This window comes from Loxodonta africana, chromosome 11 (genome assembly GCF_030014295.1).
Source record: "Loxodonta africana isolate mLoxAfr1 chromosome 11, mLoxAfr1.hap2, whole genome shotgun sequence".
Taxonomy (NCBI): domain Eukaryota; kingdom Metazoa; phylum Chordata; class Mammalia; order Proboscidea; family Elephantidae; genus Loxodonta; species Loxodonta africana.
The window spans coordinates 49,849,110-49,867,366 of record NC_087352.1 but is presented as its reverse complement, the minus strand read 5'-3'; the positions used below and the strand labels follow the sequence as shown (position 1 = coordinate 49,867,366).

At 51.0% G+C, this 18,257-nt stretch overlaps 1 protein-coding gene across 1 annotated transcript in view; it reads left to right on the top strand.

Moving 5' to 3' along the window:
* Positions 1-1,251: 1,251 nt before the first annotated feature.
* The window catches only part of ONECUT2 (one cut homeobox 2), a 46,570-nt gene continuing 29,564 nt past the window's right edge, over positions 1,252-18,257 (top strand). The window contains exon 1 of the mRNA XM_010587099.3: positions 1,252-2,479. Coding sequence (XP_010585401.2) covers positions 1,252-2,479 — 1,228 coding nt within the window. The remainder of the gene's footprint in view (positions 2,480-18,257) is intronic.

The window sequence follows — 18,257 nt, the reverse complement described above, 5'->3', positions numbered from 1 at the left end:
ACTTCCTGCTCCCAGCAGAAGTTCGCTCTCACTGTTGGCACTAGCAATATCGCCCCCCTCCTCCCCCATCCGGTTCGATACTCTCTCGGTTTTTTCCAAGTCGCGGATGGGGCCAGCACTTGGTCACCTTGCATCGGCAGCTCCCGGAGTTCCAGTTTTGTTTTGCAATCTAGCGAGGCCCTTCTGAAGCCTCCTAACTGGGAGATTTATGGGCTCGCCGGATAATTAAATGATGTTATTGTGTTAACTTTGCAAGCACACCGCGGTCGGTAGGTTTCCTCCGCCGGCTGCGCTCGCAAGTGGCGCGGCCGCGGGAGCTCCACTCCCGGGTAGATTATGCACGCCCCAGTCTCCGGAATTTACCGTGCATTAGAATACATTAACGCCAACATATTAAAGGCTAAACTCCTTGCTCCTGGCTAAGGACGCTCGGGTCTTGGCTTGCTAGGGCACTGGGTTTGTTTTCACACATCACCCAGAGGAGTCCTTTCCTCCCGGCTTCCAAGCCTCCAGGAAAGCTTTGGGGCGCGGCAAGGGGAACCGAAGCGATGCCCCTAGTCCCAGATCGCAGCTCCCCGGGAGGAAACAGCGCGTCATCTTGAACACAATCTCCCTTCCTGGCTCGCACACTCGCCTCTCTCTCTTTCACTGCCCTGCTCTCCCTCCCTCTTACTCCCTCCCTCTCCTTGACGTTTGATTCCAGTAGCAAAGGAGGAAAAAAAGGCACCGAGCCGTCAGCCAAACATGAAACGCGCGGCCCCGCCCTCAGGCAGCCATTGGCGGTCGTTTGCAGGAGGCCCGCCCCCCGACGCAGGCGCGGCCATGGAGTGGCTGTTGGCGACGCCCATCGGGCGCGGCCCCGCCCCAGACCCGGGAGGGTAGGTTGGCTGCTCCGGCGAGCGGCAGAGCCCTTCTGGACAGCTCCAGCTCACCCAAACAGAAGACGTCGGCGCTGGAGCGGGCTCGGACATGGCGAGGCAGCGCGCCGGCCCGAGCGGCGGGGCCCGGTGATCCCTCCCTGCTCCTGCCCCCGCCCCTCTCCCGAACGCACCCCCCGTCCACCCCCTCCCCGCCCCCACCCGGGCGCGCCGCCCGCCTGCAGCCCAGGGCGCACACCGCACGCACGCGCCCCTGCACACACACCTCCCGCACTCGAGCCCTCCCGCTCCGCGGCCGAGCCAGCCACGCGCGCCTCGCCAGCCCGCCGGCAGTCCCCGCCGCCCCCGCCGCCCTCGGGCCCCGATGGACTGAATGAAGGCTGCCTACACCGCCTATCGATGCCTCACCAAAGACCTAGAAGGCTGCGCCATGAACCCGGAGCTGACAATGGAAAGTCTGGGCACTTTGCACGGGCCGGCCGGCGGCGGCAGCGGTGGGGGCGGCGGCGGGGGCGGCGGGGGCGGCGGCGGGGGCCCCGGCCATGAGCAGGAGCTGCTGGCCAGCCCCAGCCCCCACCACGCGGGTCGCGGCGCCGCCGGCTCGCTGCGGGGCCCGCCGCCGCCACCAACCGCGCACCAGGAGCTGGGGACCGCAGCGGCGGCGGCGGCGGCGGCGTCGCGCTCGGCCATGGTCACCAGCATGGCCTCGATCCTGGACGGCAGCGACTACCGGCCCGAGCTCTCCATTCCGCTGCACCACGCCATGAGCATGTCCTGCGACTCATCACCGCCGGGCATGGGCATGAGCAATACCTACACCACGCTGACGCCGCTGCAGCCGCTGCCGCCCATCTCCACAGTGTCGGACAAGTTCCACCACCCGCACCCGCACCACCATCCGCACCACCACCACCACCACCACCACCAGCGCCTGTCGGGCAACGTCAGCGGCAGCTTCACCCTAATGCGCGACGAGCGCGGGCTCCCGGCCATGAACAACCTCTACAGTCCCTACAAGGAGATGCCCGGCATGGGCCAGAGCCTGTCCCCGCTGGCCGCTACGCCGCTGGGCAACGGGCTGGGAGGCCTGCACAACGCGCAGCAGAGCCTTCCCAACTATGGGCCGCCAGGTCACGACAAAATGCTCAGCCCCAACTTCGAGGCTCACCACACTGCCATGCTCACCCGCGGCGAGCAACACCTGTCCCGCGGCCTGGGTACCCCGCCCGCGGCCATGATGTCGCACCTCAACGGCCTGCACCACCCGGGCCACGCTCAGTCCCACGGGCCAGTGCTGGCGCCCAGCCGCGAGCGGCCGCCCTCGTCCTCGTCCGGCTCGCAGGTGGCCACGTCGGGCCAGCTGGAAGAGATCAACACCAAGGAGGTGGCCCAGCGCATCACCGCCGAGCTGAAGCGCTACAGCATCCCGCAGGCCATCTTCGCGCAGAGGGTGCTGTGCCGGTCTCAGGGGACTCTCTCCGACCTGCTCCGGAACCCCAAACCGTGGAGTAAACTCAAATCTGGCAGGGAGACCTTTCGCAGGATGTGGAAGTGGCTGCAGGAGCCCGAGTTCCAGCGCATGTCCGCCTTACGCCTGGCAGGTAAGCCTGGCAGTCCCGGGCACGAGGCTGCTGGGGGGAGGGCTCCCGATGCTGGTGGCGGGGTCATAGCGCCCAGCCCCTTCTCTAGGTTCTGTCCGCCTCTCCTCTGTATACTTCTTCTTTCTTCTTCTTTCCGTTTCCTCTTCTCTCTTTTCTTCTTACTTCTCTTCCTCCCTCCACGTCCCGAGCTTTCATTGACCGACCCCCTACTCATTTCACTTACCCTTTCCCCCAGTGAGCCAACGTTTGCCTTCTCTTTCCGACCTTCCTCAGTCATGGGAGGTGAAGTGGGGGTGCGCGTTGTCTGCTAGGAGCCCTCTTTCCAGGACTCACGGAGATGGGGACTGCCTTTATTCTAAGCCCTGTGCACATGAACCTTTTTTTTTTTTTTTTTTAGCAATACAGTTTCGTTTTCCAGGCTCCTAAGTCTATATGTGAAGACAGTTGAGGGGTTTTGCTGTTTAGAAGGGAAAAACACCGCTCCCGCTCTCCTACCCACCACCTCAGGCAAACTTCTTTGGTCACAGGCAGGAGCCATAGCCTCGCCCCGCACGGGAGTTGGCGGCTAGGACACAACAGCGCTCCCGAAGCCGGTCTCCGGCTTTGGATTGGAGCGGGGACTTTCTGCCCGGGCTTGACCGAAAGCGCGGGCTAGGGCTAGCGCTGGTGCTCCTGCCCACTCCGAGGCAAGGGCTCAAGGAGGAAGACTGGGACTGCCACCTTCACCGGCTTTGGGAGGACAGGGGAAGAGTAGAGAGTGGAGAGTGTCCAGCCTACTTCGCCGGCCGCCTTTGCCCGGCTCCCAGCATTTGCTAGGATTTGTCGAGGTTTGCTGGGACTCCGGGAGAGGTTAGGCGCTCGCGGAAGATGTGCCAAGAAATTAAGATGCAGGTTAGTTAATGCATTTCTGCCGCGGGCTGCAAGCTCCGCCTTTGCATTAAGCGGGCGCTGATTGTGCGCGTAGCGCGGCAGCGGGGAGGGCTGGGCTGCCGGCGGGAGGGGAGAGTAGACGCGCTGGTTACATTGTTCTGGAGCCAAGCTTGGCTCTTTGTGCCTCCTCTAGCGGCCGAGCCGCGAGGTACAGCCCTCTATTGTTCTTGGAGCACAGAAATCTCCTGTGTCGGCTGCGGGTGCTGGAGCAAGAGGGAAAGCAGCAGCAGTGGCTGCGACTGGCACACAGTTGCGCGCTTTTATGCTCACAGACCCTGTGCAGCGCGCGTGGCGACTGCGCTGACCCCAGGACTCAGCCGCGGGCTCGGGGGCGAAGTGTCCATCCCCTCCCCCGCACCCCCCCACCTCGGAGGACACACAATACCCTACTGCAGGCCCATGGGTCGCTTCTTTGGGGTTGGGGCAATCTTTCGAGATCGGTGGGCGATCTGGGGGAATTATTCGTGGTGGCAGTAATTCGCATAGACTTGATATGGGGGCACGCGGGTTCCGAGCAAGCCGCGTACAGTGCGCCTCCGGAGGGGCAACGTCAGGTTCCTACTCTGGCTCTCCCTGGCTGTCGTCGCACCGCCGAGTATGGCTGGTGGGATGCACACTAGGACGCTCGATGGGGCTGGGGCTGAGGCTGGGTCAGCTGTTTGGGGAGGGGGCGTTTCCGCTCTGACAGCCTGTGCCTTTGCCCGCTGTTGCAGGATTTCAATCTCCAGCCAGTAATCGCCCGCAATATTGATCCAAGAAGGTAAAAACAAAACAAAACCACTTTCCCCAAAGAGCTTCCCCGGAATCAGTGGGCTCTGAACACCTTTGTCTGGATTTGGAAATTTTCATTCTTTCTGCTTTAGCTTACTCTTCATCCTTTCCCTCCATTTTCTGATTTGCTCTTAGTTTTTGGCAAAGATTAAGCAATAAGTAGATGGAAAATAAACTGGGTGCCTACTGGTCATTCTGAACAATGGGTACCCCTTTGTCTTAGGCCCTCAGTAAAAGCCCCCAGCTCCCCCCCATCAGGGGACCTCTACTACTGACTGGCTTCCTGGGTACAAGGGACCAAAAGGAACTTGGCAGCTGGTCTTGTGGGTACAGTTAAAGGGAAAATGACAGCTCTTCTACTTGGGCCCAACTCAGAGCGCTGCCGCCCCCTCATGCCTGTCCTGCAAAGGACAGAGCTTCTAAAAGCATGCCTTTTGCCTGTGTAGGTTTGAAAGTAATGTGGAAAGTAATGCTCTGCCTTTTAGAGCCTTCAGCCTTTACAACAGCCCCTGGCATTACCGGGAGGAGGAAGAGGGTGGCATCCCAGGAGTCCATCCCAACACGCCCTGGTAGTCCCTTGGCAGGCCTCAGAGAGCTGGGCCCAAGCCTTGTTTCTATGAGCTCTGAAGCTGCCTTGGCAGGAGCCGGAAAGCCCCCTCCAGCCCCTCCAGGGAATGGGAAATTCCTGCTGAGAACCCCACTTTGCTCAAGCATTCAAATGTGTGTCTGTTTTATTATCCTGGGTTGAAAAGGGACAAGAGCTTTAGCCTTTTTATCTGGCCATTTTATCAGCAACTACAAGTGTGTTGAGTGGTTATTATTACATAGGAGGCTGTTCAGTTTGGGGTCAGTAGATCAGTCTTTTCAGATGCTGACGCAGAAGCTGGGCCTGGGAAGTAGGTATTATGTGCTCAGGAGCACTAGGGGACAGCAGCAAATGGAGAAGAAAAGCGGAGGCCTTCCCTTCCAGGAGTATCGATCGGAATCCCCACAAGGCAGGCTCTGAAGGCGCCTGCCCTTCGGCCCCAGGGGTTAAACAAGCCACCGGATCTGGATCTGCTGGGCCACTCGTGGCTGACTCACATCCCCGAGCCCCCCGGATTCTGCCCAGACCCGTCTCCTTTGAACTTCCCTTTCTTGTCCCCATTTGGGCTCCTCTGAGTGCTTCCGGAGGCTCAGTCAGACAGGGGTTTGCCGCACCTCAGAACTAAGATGTCTGGTTTGGATTAGCACCACAAACCTCTCTCCAAGTGAACTCCAACCCATCAGGACAAAAGTGGGTCCTTTCTCTCTTCCCTCACTGGGTCTCCACGGCTTTCCTTCCTGGCAGCTTCAGTGTGTCTACAGCCCAAGGTGGTATTTCAAACCTAAGGGAGAAACTCAAATGGCCTGGGCAGATGTTGCTGAAAATAGACTCCAGGTGCACCACTTAGATCTGAAAGGGTGGTGTGGGCAGGAAGTGGTTGCAAATGGGCCCAGTGTGGCCTCCTGGGCGGTCCCCTAAGCCGGCACCCCACACGGTAAGCAGTGACAAATTCCCACTGTTTGAGCACACTTTCAGGCTTTGAACCCAAGAGGCTTCTGAACCAAGCATGAGGGGTTACTGAGAGTACCTAGGCCAGAACCTGGATGGACGTCCCTGTGGAGGAGAATCGAATCCTTGGCGGCCAGGGTGGTCTCCAAGCAGGGAAGACAGAGCCGAGTCCCCTGCGGCCCCCCTTTCCTGCCAAGCCTCAGGTCTCCAGTGAGTCAGGAGTCCCGTGCCCAGGCGGCCTACCTCTAGCCCCTTAGCACACAGACTCATGCCCTTGTCCAGGCAGCAGCTCCCAGCCACCAGTTTGGGCCCTTAACCAACCCGCCGAGATGTTGCCTAGACCACCTGGTGCCCATAGCCACGGCACTTGGCCGGGGCGGTCTGCAGCGGGTCCTGCCAGGTCACCCTGTGTGTGTGTGTGTGTGTCTCCTGCGGCGCTGAGGACGTCCTCGAGCTCCTGGGGCCGAAGAGCACCTCCGAGGGGCGGGATCGGGGACCTCTTTCGCAGCGCCCCAACCACTCCCTCCCTCAGCTTGGGCTTACAGCTCAGGGGCCAGCCCACCTGTCCCCCGCCGCTTAGTTCCCGATGCGAGCCTGAGAGGCAGAACGCAAGCCACGCCGGCACAGAGCAGGAGTTGTTTTCGCTTGATGGCTGGTCGGATTAATAATTGAAAAGCTTGGTACTGTCCTTGCTTCGACGAACCCCTGGCGCCTCCAGAACACCTTCCTATTACGCCTTCAGGTGGGCGGGAGCGGACCACGGAGGAGCAGAGCGGGAGCAGCCAGGCGCCCTAGAAGGGAGAGGCTGTGCATTTATTTTTATTCCAGGCTTTCCACCGTGTGGTTATGTCACTTTCTCAAACAAATGTGTATATGGAGGGAGATCGATGCTGATAATGTTTAGAAGATTAAAAGAGCATTAATGCTGGCAACAATAACGTAAACGTGTGGACCCAGATTTCATTGATCAGGAACCTGATCCGGCGCGTTTCCAGTAAGCCCGACGGCGCGCTCTTCCCAGCAGAGCCCTCGCCAGCGCCCCAGCTCCCTGTGCTCCCTTCGCTGCCCCAGCTCAGGTCCTAGCTTAAGTCCCAGGCAGCTCCTCCGTGTGGGGCCCCTGCCGGTCATTCCTCCCCGACGCTTCCTCCTCCGAGGGCTCCCTGCCATCTGCCGGGTCCCGGCGCTCCCTCCGCGCTCCCAGCTACCGGTCTCCGGGTGGCTCAGCTGCGAGTCTACCCAGTTAGTCTTCCTGGCCTCACCACCGCCCCCCCACCCCACCTCCACCCCCACCCCCATCCCCACCCTCACCCACCCCTACGCCCCCGCCGCTACCGTCCCGCACGCGGATGTGGTCCATCAGATCTCGGGGAAACCTCTCTTCAAAGCCCGCCCAGGAAAGCCCTGATGATTTCGAAATTCAGTCTCCGTCCAGTTCTAAGCTAACGATCAAGCCCAAGTTTGAAAATGACGTAGCTGGAGCCTCCGGCTAAGAGTGCCGCTTCCCGAACTGCGAATCCCTTCGGTGTCTGCCGTACTGGTACTGTAAGTCCCTCTCACAGAATTTCTACGCAGATCGATTAGTTGGACAATTAAAGGCGGCCCCACGAACAAAGAAGGGGATAGCCGGCTCTGCTGTGAGCTAATGGGCCAAGCAGGGAAGAATCTTGTTTCCTACCCTGGCTGGGGAGGAAAAGAAGGAAACCGAACTGAGGAGCATCCCCCTACCCCTTCCCACCAGCCGGAGAGAACTTTCTCCACTCCTGGTCTGCCAGGGACTCAGACCCAGCCCCGGTAGGGAGGGTCTCCTCTGAGAAGTCGGCATGGACTGGAAAGGAAAGAACTTTTAAGTTTTTCTTCCCACCTGTGGGGGACTCTACTGCCCTCTCCTGACCGCCAGCTCCCCCACCCCCCACCCCCCATGGTGGCTTGTTCCTCATAGAAGGAACCCTAAGGTGAATTTCAACTGGAAAGAATGAAATAGCTGCCCAGGAGTACAGGAGGGATGAGAGCTAAATTGCCCTGGGTTTTTTGAAGTTGTAATTCCTCTGGTCCGAGAAAGCTAAGGTTTTCTTTCAGGAAAAGGTTACCGTCTGGAAGGAAACAAGTGTTTTCTTTCTTTCTCCAAGAACAATGTGAAAAAGGAGGAAGGGAAGGGCAAAGAGAAAAAGAAATCTAGCATTCTTCTGCTTTAAGGTGTGGCCACCAATAAGCAGGTATTTCTCTCCCCCCCAGAGATGGGGCATCATTGTTCCACCAGCAGCCCTCCTTAAAGAAGGGTGCCTTGACTCCCGGCCTGGGCTCTGAGTTGAAGCTTGCCCTCACCCTCTCCTAAAACCACGTAAGCTAGGTCAGGTGATCAGGTACAGAAACTCAAGAGTGTGGATAGTTTCCTTCCGGTCTGGAAGACAGCTGGCCCCCTCCCCACTGGCTCCTAGGCTCTGGGGGGGTGAGTGGGCCTTTGGAGGATGGGGTCTTAGACTCTTCCCGACCCCCATTTTAGAATCCTAAGAGAAGATGAATGCCTGGCAGATGATGGGTATGGGTAGAGGGTAAACCAATTCCCCCAGCTTCTCTGTGTCCCTCTGAGGACCTAGCAGCTGGCCCATTCTCCTCTTGAGAAAGGTCTGCCCATAGACAACAGGGTCCTGCACCAGTTTTAGTTTCCCAAGCTCCAGGCCTGAGCTCTGAAGGAAGAGGAGAGAACTTGTCTCTGCTGACGGCTACTAACCAAGACTTCGTTTCAGAGTCAACTCTTGATGTGGGTGAGAGCCCTCAGTTTTGCTTGCCTTTGCATACCTGTTTCTCAAGGAAGACCCACCAGAGGAAGAGGAGATCTCAGGAAGAAAGTACTGGGCCTCACCACCACACGAAACTGCTGCCCTGACTGTGGTTGGCAGAGGCTGTCTTCACGAAAAGTGGTATCATGTAGGGGGATCCTTGGAGAAATGCAAACCTCAAAGGAGAAGCAGAGAGATTTAGTTTCTGGGTTCTTGCCAAAGGAAAGGAATTAAGGAGGGAAAAACAGAAATTATGGCCTGGATAAGGAGTACTCAGGAGAGCGTAAGGATTCAGCACTCTGGGTCTCAAACCTCATCTTCAGACTCTTTGGACCATGCTCACCTCTGACCCTCTTAACCAGTTAACCAGTTGTCCCCCAGCTGACTCTGACTTATGGCGACCTCATGTGTGTCCGAGTAGAACTGTGCTCCATAGGGTTTTCGATGGCTTGTTTTTTGGAAGTAGATCGTCAGGCCTTTATTCCAAGGTGCCTCTGGGTGGAGTTGAACCTCCAATGTTTTTAGCAGCAGAGCACCTTAACTGTTTGCACCACCCAGGGACCCCCTGACCCTCTTAAGAAAAAAAAAAACACTTCCCTTCAAGTTGATTCTGACTCATGACAACACCATGTGTTGCAGAGTGGAACTGCACTCCATAGGGTTTTAAAGGCTGTGATCTTTCGGAAGCAGATCTCCAGGCCTTTCTTCTGAGACACCTCTAAGTAGGTTTGAACTGCCAACCTGTCAATTAGTAGTCAAGTGTTTAAATGTGCCATCTAGGGACTCCTTGTGTTGTATGCCTTCAAGTCAATTCTGGCTCATAGCAGATAGAACTGCCCCATAGGGTTTCCTAGGCTATAATCTTTATGGGAACAGATTACCAGGTCTTTTCTCCCATAGAGCCACTGGTGGGTTTGAACCACTAACTTTTCAGTTAGCAGCCAAGCACTTAACCATTGTGCCACCAGGGGACTTCTTAACAACAACAACAACAACAAAAAAAAACCAAACCTGTTGCCGTGGAGTTGATTCTGACTCACAGTGACCCTACAGAACATAGTAGAATTGTCCTTTAGGGTTTCCAAGGAGTGGCTGGTAGATTTGAACTGAGGACCTTTTGATTAGCAGTTGTAGCTCTTAACCACTGCACCACCAGGGAGTAACTGTTATTTTTCCTGACCTCGGGGCAAGTCACTTCCTCCAGGGGGACAACTTTTCTTGGTGGGAGAGTCCATTATCACGTACCTCATAAAATAATTTATGCTGTCAGATGTAGAGCCTGCTTGGGGTGGCTAGTCTCGTGGCCCCATCAGTCATCCAGTCTTTTCTCCCAACCAACTTCAGTGCCTTTGGAAAAGGCCTTTTTATTTCCAAGTCTCATTCAAGGCAGAACCTGGAAAATGGGCACAGTTTTCTGTAGGAGCAATTAGGGAGTAGGTAGGGAAGTTGATTGGGTAACCGGTCCATCGGATGCCTGGCATGGTAGAGATGGGTAGGGCTAGGAGGCAGGCTGTGGGCCATGTGGATATAAATACTCCCACTCTGGGAGCAGGATTCCTAGAAGCTATGGGCATTTGTTATGAAAAATGCCCCACACTACTCATCCCAGAGGGAAGGGAGGCTCTGCATTCCACTTTGGCGCCTCTCTCACCATTTGAGGACCCATTACTCTTCTACAGAAAGCAGACTTTGTTTGGGTTAGAAGCACACCTCCAATGTAATTTAATCAGCATTGGACTTTGGCTCCTGTAATCAAATATACATATACTTTCTCTTGCAGGAAGAAAAATAATTTCTCTGTAACTGGTATTGACTTGAAGTCATGTAATCTCTGGAAAGCATCACATTTTTAAAGGGAAAGGTAAAATTAAGGGGGAAAAGAACCCACAGTGTTAGTGGTTTGCCTCCTCATTGCTAAGAAGAGCCATTTACCACCTAAGGACAGAAAGAGCATTCCTAGAGCTCAAATACTCGTGCTGCACCAATTGTCAATATTTTACTCCAGCTTCCTCAGTGCAGTCAGCTTGCCAGATTCATACAAATAGGAAACCAGGGTGACTGGCTGACCAGATCCCAGGAATCTAAGCTTCATTTTGATGTTGAGTAGACATCTTTGGAAGAATCTATTTAATATTCCATTTTTCTACCATCTTTGGAGAAGCCACAGATGGCAGCAGCTCTTTGAGTGCCAGCAGGATATGGGTGGTCAGCAAGCCCCTTCTTTAAGGGTGACTGGTAGCTGTTGCCAGCTTGCTCCCTTTTCTACCCCCAAGACCTTCAGCACAAAGCTCTCTCCTAGAGTGTCCCCCTGGAGCAAGCTTGAACTCCCTATCCCCAGGGCAAGGCTCTGGGCTTTGCCTAAGTTGAGTCTGTTAGGGAATCTGTTGTAAACACAGATCCATTGATTTGCATTTGTCAGAGAGTAAAGTTAAACCAGTGAAATGAGAAGCCCTTACCCTTTTATGCAGGGCCAGGGAAACCTTTCATATTGATCCTATTGATCCAACCTTTCCCTTTAAGGAAACCACATAGTTAAAGACCCTCGTTCAATAGATTTACCCTTCGTGCTTGTGATATTCCTTTAAGTGTTCTCATCTAGGATAGCTGGGCATTAAGCCCACACTCCAAGCCAAACAAAAATGAAAAGGGAGTGGGAGGGGAGGGGTCAGGAGACAGAATTGTGGGAAGTGAAATTAAATCAAACTGAAATGTGTAATGACCGGGTTGGGGATGTTTTCCTCATTCTTTGAGATGACATGCAGGGGTAAGGGCAAAGTAGGTGCCTTTAGCATTTTTTTTTTCCACAAAAGAAAATCTGTTTATATGCATAGAGTTGCAGTATCTCAGGAACATCCTTTTCTTCAGTAAAATTATTTTCAATCAAGCCATTAGCTTGGTTCATTTCGGCTAGTTCACTTAAAAGCAGTGATACTTCCACAATAACAATTTTGGTTCATTTGTAGCAAATCAGGAATAGGATTGTTCCCATGAATGCAATACTTTGGAATCTGTAAATAAGCATGGACACCAGAATTGCTCAAGACGTTGTGTTTTCTGATGGAAATGGGTAGAAAAGAGCCCAAGAGTAAGATATAACTTTTCTTAAAGAGCAATAAAAACAAAAACGTTGCCATTGAGTTGGTTCTGACTCATAGCGACCATATAGGCCAGAGTAGAACTGCCCCATAGGGTTTCCAAGGAGCGTCTGGTGGATTTGAACTGCCGACCTTTTGGTTAGCAGCCGAGTGCTTAACCACCATGCCACCAGGGCTCCGTAGGTGGAATAGGAATTGCTAAATATTGTGCAGTATCCCTCTTGCTTACAGATATGAAAATGTAAGTCCTCTTTGTCTCCAGAACTGTTGACCAAATCCATTTCATTTCTTCCTTGACCTTTTATGCTCTGTAAATAACATCCACTTGTGATTTTTTTCCAACATGGTACATGAGCTATTCCTAATTGGCTATCTCTTGGGTTGTTTTCGGACATTCATGTTTGTTTTATGTGATTGAAAAATATTAATGATTCCTTAGGTGAGCTAATGTATTTATCTGCTGAGTGAGTTCAAAGGGCAGAGTTCAGCTATGGTTCAGGCTAATTGAACAGGAAGCAGGGAGCTTTCCAGGCTGTGCTGAACAAGGGACCAAAAAAAAGAAAGAAGAAAATCCCACTGCCTTTGAGTTGATTGTAAGGTTTCCAAGGCTCTGATATTTATGGAAACAGACCACCACATCTTTCTCCCGTGGAGCAGCTGGTGAGTTCGAACCACTGAAGTTTTGGCTGACAGCCAAGCGCTTTAACCACTGCACCACGAGGGCTCCTTGAACAAGGGACCAGTCCCTTAAAATATCATACTCAGCAAACACACAATTTCTCCACTCTCATCCTGGAATCTGATGTAAGAGGCTCAGATCAACTTGGATTGCCTGTTTAAAAATCCAAAGCCAAGCACAGCCACTGCAACAAAACCCTGGAGTCTCCCTCGGGGAAGAAGAGTTTTCTCATTGGCTAATTGCTTTATTGGTAGCACTGACCTGCAGAGCAGCTGCAGGGGCCTGGACGAAGGCTTAGGCCTTGGAATAATGTGCTCCATTAGAACGGGGCAAGGCATTTTTTTGTTTACTCAATTGGAGCTCCCCGCAAAGTGCCATTAACCCTGGCCCAACTGCGTGTGCTGCAAAAGCCGAAGGTCACGCCCGCCGCCCGTCAGGCTGGAGGAGCAGCCAGCTCTGCCCTGCTGGGAGGGAGGGGACATCCTGCTGGCATTGCCCCTCCCGAGGCTTGGCCCAGCCACAGAGCCCCCTCCAGAGATTTGACCAAAGCAGTCAGTTGCACAACTTGTTTACATTCCCTTATTGCTGAATCATGTTATTGATGATTAAACAATTTTGATCTGAGAACCATCAATCACAACCAGAAAGAAAACCCTTTCACCAGCCCTCTCTTTTTCCATTTATGTTCCCTTCACTGCTGTGCATTACAGTAAACAGAATTGTGTGAACGGTGCTTTTTGCGGGAATATAGTCTGGATGAGTGCTTGGATCAAGGGGAAGGCAGACCTGCATACATGACTGCAGGTTTGTTTGGCAGAAGGAAGTTTGGAGGTGGAGCTGGGGAGGACAGTCAAGGCTTCCACCTCAAGTTAGAGTGCCACCTGCTGGGAGTTTTCTGACTGCAATAAACCCGGCACCTGTGACAAAGCCCATGGCCCTTACTTTACCCTGTTATTAGTATCTGTGTCCCCATACCGGACCCTCTGGACCACCACCCATGCAAACACATCTTCCTGTACATTTCTTAAGGGGCTTTTTTTTCTGCTTCTCTGGGGGTTCGAACCTCTGCCTCTTCTGATTTATTGCCAAGGAGAAATCAGCAGTTCTGCCACAATGGGTGAAGTGGTTCTCCTACCCAACACATTGAGGTAATAGTATCCTGCTTAATCAGAAGTGCTTGGGGGAGGAGGGGCAGAGAAAGAAAAAATATATATGTATCTGTGGGAGAGAAGAGAAATGGTTATGTGAACAAGAAAAATGATTCAGTTTATGGACCACTGAGGGCTGTGCCAACTATAAGATGCTCTACAGAGGTAAAATATTGTTCCAAGGAGCGGGGTGTGAACTAGTATCAGCCGGGAGCCCATCGGGAAAGAAATATGCCAAATCAGCAAGCCAGAGGTGGGCTCTGTGAAGCCCTCTGGGAAGAGAAAAAACTGAGCCAGCCGTTTTGCAATTGCAAAGAAGAGAGCCAACAAGCTAGACTTGGAGCCAAACTGTGGAACTGGCTGTAGCTCTGTGGGCGGCAGCTGTTTCCAGACTCACCTCACATCGATCCCAGCTTGCAGTCCCCGGAGGCCCGAACGCCTGCGGGGTGGATGGCTGCCTCCAAAATCAGGCGCGGGGTTCAGCACCACGAACAGCGCCACGCAGCGCCGCCAGGGCTGCCTTCTGAGGGAGTTTCCAGCTCAGCCCGGAGAAGGGAGACCGGCCTTCTGTTGGGGACCCTGACCAGTAGACTTAAGATCTCTAGACTTTGGCGCCTCAGACCGCTTAGGGCCTGAGATTTTCTTCTCGCGCCCAATGGCTCATTGAGTGGCTACATGAGGTCAGAGATAATAAAGGGAAAGGAGGTGGCAGCCGGTGAGAGGAGAAAAGATGCTAAACGACCTTTCCCTTCAAGAGGAAGAGCATTACCTCTGTTGCTACTGCCTGCTGCAGGCACTGCGTACCAGTCAACAGTGTATTTCAGATTTAGGGTTTCCTTTCAAGGTTTATTGTGTACACAAATGGATGCTTTGTTTCCGCACCTGCATATTCCTGGTTTTTGGAAGCATGGTTTTCATAATATTAAATGATATTCTCACATTCTATCTGCCATCATGCCACAGGGAAAGCCAACTATGGGACATCACTGCCTCTGATATATTTGGAAATGGGGTTTGATTTTTTGAGTATCATCAGTAATGGGGCTGTCCTTGGAAATAATCTTGCCACGGCTGCTGCTCCTCCTACAAAGGGCAGGGGGTGTTGAGTCACTTCCTTTAGGCCACACAATGGAGTCTTATGGCCCTGGCCAGGGTAAGAGCTGACATGAGATGCTGACCCCTGACTTGGACCTTTTACAATCAGTTGTTCTGCTTTATTTGTGTTTTTATTTCAGAGAAAAGGGGCAGGTTGGTCCTTTTGGTCAATGGTTGGGCAAAACTCAAATCTCTTTGGGTTTCTACTGAAATGGCTCTTGCCTTTCCAAAGCTAATTAAAATGTAAAACTTTTACTTTATTTCAAGGAACTTTAATTTAGGCCTAATTTAGTGCTAAAGTGGTTGTCAGGGAAGTGGAGCATAGGACCAGACAAGTGTGCCCCCTTTAAAAGAAAGTCCAGGGTATGATAAATGAGATTTTCTCCCCTGTGACAATTCCAAGTGGCTTTTGTGTGAAAGGAGGGAAAATCGAGCCAAAACAAAACAATTCTGGCAAAGTATTTGAATTCAATGTTGAAAAAAAAATTTTTTTTTTTCTGTTTCTGAATGCCTAAAATTTTGCTCTAAAAATGAGCAGGAATATATCTGAATCAGAGCTAAGAACTGGTTTTAAATCTATTTGATAGGCACTGATTAAGGCACTTTCTTCCAGCCGTGTAATCTTTGAACTTCCAGACATGCATTTCGTGGTAGTTGTTGGGTTACACTATCAAAACCTTTTCCAGGAAAACATGGGTTTAATTGTAAGCATAGCCTTAAAAAAAAAAAAGTCTATTTTATATGCATCATTGCATCTTATTAAAGTAAGGCTGTACACTCTGCAAGAGTTTGTACTGAATACATTTCCTTTCCAGTAGACCTCAGTGTGGTTTTGAAAAGATATCTGGACAAGTTTGCCATGTAAATAGGACCTTTTCTGTAGCCTTCTTTGACTCTAAATACTAAAAAAAAAGTGTGGAATAACATAAGTTTAGGCTTTTCTGATCCCAGTGCCAGAGTCCCAAGAGTAAAAGATTTAGAGAAACTCATTTTTGGATGATCATTTATATCCCAGTGTATACCAAAGTTCACTTCAGTTCATGCACAAGACACAGGAGTGAATTCTTTATGGAAAAGGACACTCTCGATATCTGACCCCTCCCATCCTTTCCTTCCTTCTTCTAGAAAGGAAGAGATAGACTTCCTGTTGAAGGCTGGCCTTTTTCTGGGCCCCTGTCTCTCCTGCTTTCTCAGGATCCTATCATCTCCTCTACTTATCACCTTTTCCTCTCCATTGGCTTCTTCCCATCAGCACTTTTGTGCTCTAATCCCTTATCTTTAAAAAAAAAAAAATGCCCCCCCAATGCCTATTCTAGCTTTTTCTTTTATGTGACACTGTTTCTGCCCATTGTACTCCCCCGTATTATTAGATGAGAAAAAAAAACTTCAGTATTGGTACATCCCTTAGAGCTGTATTTCCTATTTCACGATATCAAGTGCTCATCAATGACATTTTCCTCCAAGGCTGAAATAATAGAATTGAGTGTGAATTTTAAAGGGAATCTCAAAGGGGAATTAAGTCTTATCTAAAGTTTCAGATTAACACCAGTGGGCAAGAGACGTGGAATGAGGGTCACTAGACACTAAAATCAGGACTCATTTTATCAGTTGGCTGTAGTCCTCCAAGGTAACCCCCTCCAATCAGGTGGTTCTCCTTGCTATTCTACTCACACAGTGTCCTCTTTGCCATGTCTGTATCTTTGCATACTCTCTGTCCCCCACCTGGAATGCCTTAACTCATCTGTCTCTCTCCAAATCCTCCCATTCTTCATGGCCACTTCAGATTCTTCTCCTTCTCTGAAATCTTTCCAGCCAACTCTAGTTCATTCTCTTCTCTCCCGTTCCAGACCTCTGGTTGCAATCATCCATACCAAACTATTTAACAGCTTCATAGCTCTGGTTTTACAATGCTCTCTAGATCCTTTCTGTATCTCCCTTCCCTATGGCTATAGAGGGGAGATACCATTTTTGTTGTGGTTGTTGTCGGTCATCTTTGTGCCTCCAGCGAACCCTGGTCCATGACTAAACCCATAGTAGACAGTCACTCTGGGGAGAATAGGTTGTGTATGTTTGTTTATACCTGACATTTTTTCCTAGCCTCTCCTCTTTAAAAGCAGTATTCTTTTCTGTATATGGTTTGGTCACTGACAAAAATATTTGTTTACATAATCAAAAATAGATTTCTGTATTAACCTGAAATGAGACATAAGCTTAATCTGTAGGCAGCAGCGCTCATGGGGGTGTAGTTAATAACAAAGGTTCTTCTGCTTCCATACAAAGCTGAACATGTTGCTGAAATCACATCAGCAAATCAGAAGGACTGCTCCCCCCCTTTAAGACATTTTAATTATCAGTAAACTAAATTTGCATTTAAAAAGCCACTACTTGATATACTGCAAATTCTTAGATTGTTATTGACTTAAATTTACTTGTAAAGAAAAAAGCTAGAGATGAGCACTTTCGTATTTTTTGGTTTATCCTCTTTTTCTTTCTCATGTTCGTATCTTTTGGCAAATGTACGTAAATAAAGTTATTTGAGATCTTTGATTTGCAATAGTTCAGAAAATTTCAGGAATGTACAAAATTCTTCCTACGCAGTACTGAAATAAGTAGTTAGGAGTAGGGGGAAGATGTTAACTAGTTTTTTTTCTCCATTGATTTTACTGGGTTTTTTAAGATTTCAGTGGATAAATCCTCCTTTGCCATTATAATATCCATATGGGGTGGATTGAGAACAGATTTTATTATTATCTCAACTTTAGTGGAAATCTTAAACTAAGATAATTTATTTGCATATACTCCCTATGTGGAAATTACATACATATTGCTTTGCAATATTTTATCTTCTTTTGACATTCATATTATATGAGTAACAAGCTATGGAGATCAAGCATATAGGAATAGAATTGGGTGTTAAAATTAAAACATTCAGGACTCTTTTTCCTGATGCCTTTAATTGGATGCATTGCTGGGGTGCATGATAATTAGGTATTCACGGTAAGTAATAGACTTAAGTGTCGGTCATTTGTGTGCCGTGCATAGCCAAACCAAGTTTCCTTCAACACTGAGTTCGAGACAGAGTTGGACAGAACTGGAAGTGGTTCTGAAGCCTCTCTGAAGGGCCTTAGACCTCCAACTAGGGGAGTTCTAGAGGCCATGTTCTTTTCTGACAGGGACATCCTAGCCTAGATGTGGCTGGCACCAAAGCCCACACATTCTCCTAGTTTCTTTTCTGGTGTGATTGGTGGCTCAGCCTCCTCCTCTGCTACCCTCCCAAAGGAATCAGGTGGGACCAGGAGGAGCTGGTACTGCTGGCCTCACTTCTTCCTGACCGGTTCTCCATCTAGAACCTGGGACTCAGACTTCCATAGGCAGATAGCAGATCTTCTCTACTAGATCATAGCCGGTAGGGACCCTGGGCTTTGCTCGCCTTCACCTTCCCTTTAGCCCTAGCGCAGAGCATAGCACATCACCACCTGTTGCCATTGAGTCAATTTCCACCCATAGCGACCCTATAAGACAGAGTAGAAACGCCCCATTGAGTTTCCAAGGAGTGGCTGGTAGATGTGAACTGCTAAGCTTTTGGTTAGCAGCCAAGCTCTTAATGACTATGCCATCAGGGTTCTGCATAACACATAGTAACTAGTAAAAACAAAAACAGAAATAGCTGCCATTTAGCCAGTTCTGACTCCTGGTGAACATACAGTTGGCACTCAATGCAAGTTGTTGCTGTTAGGTGCTGTCAAGTC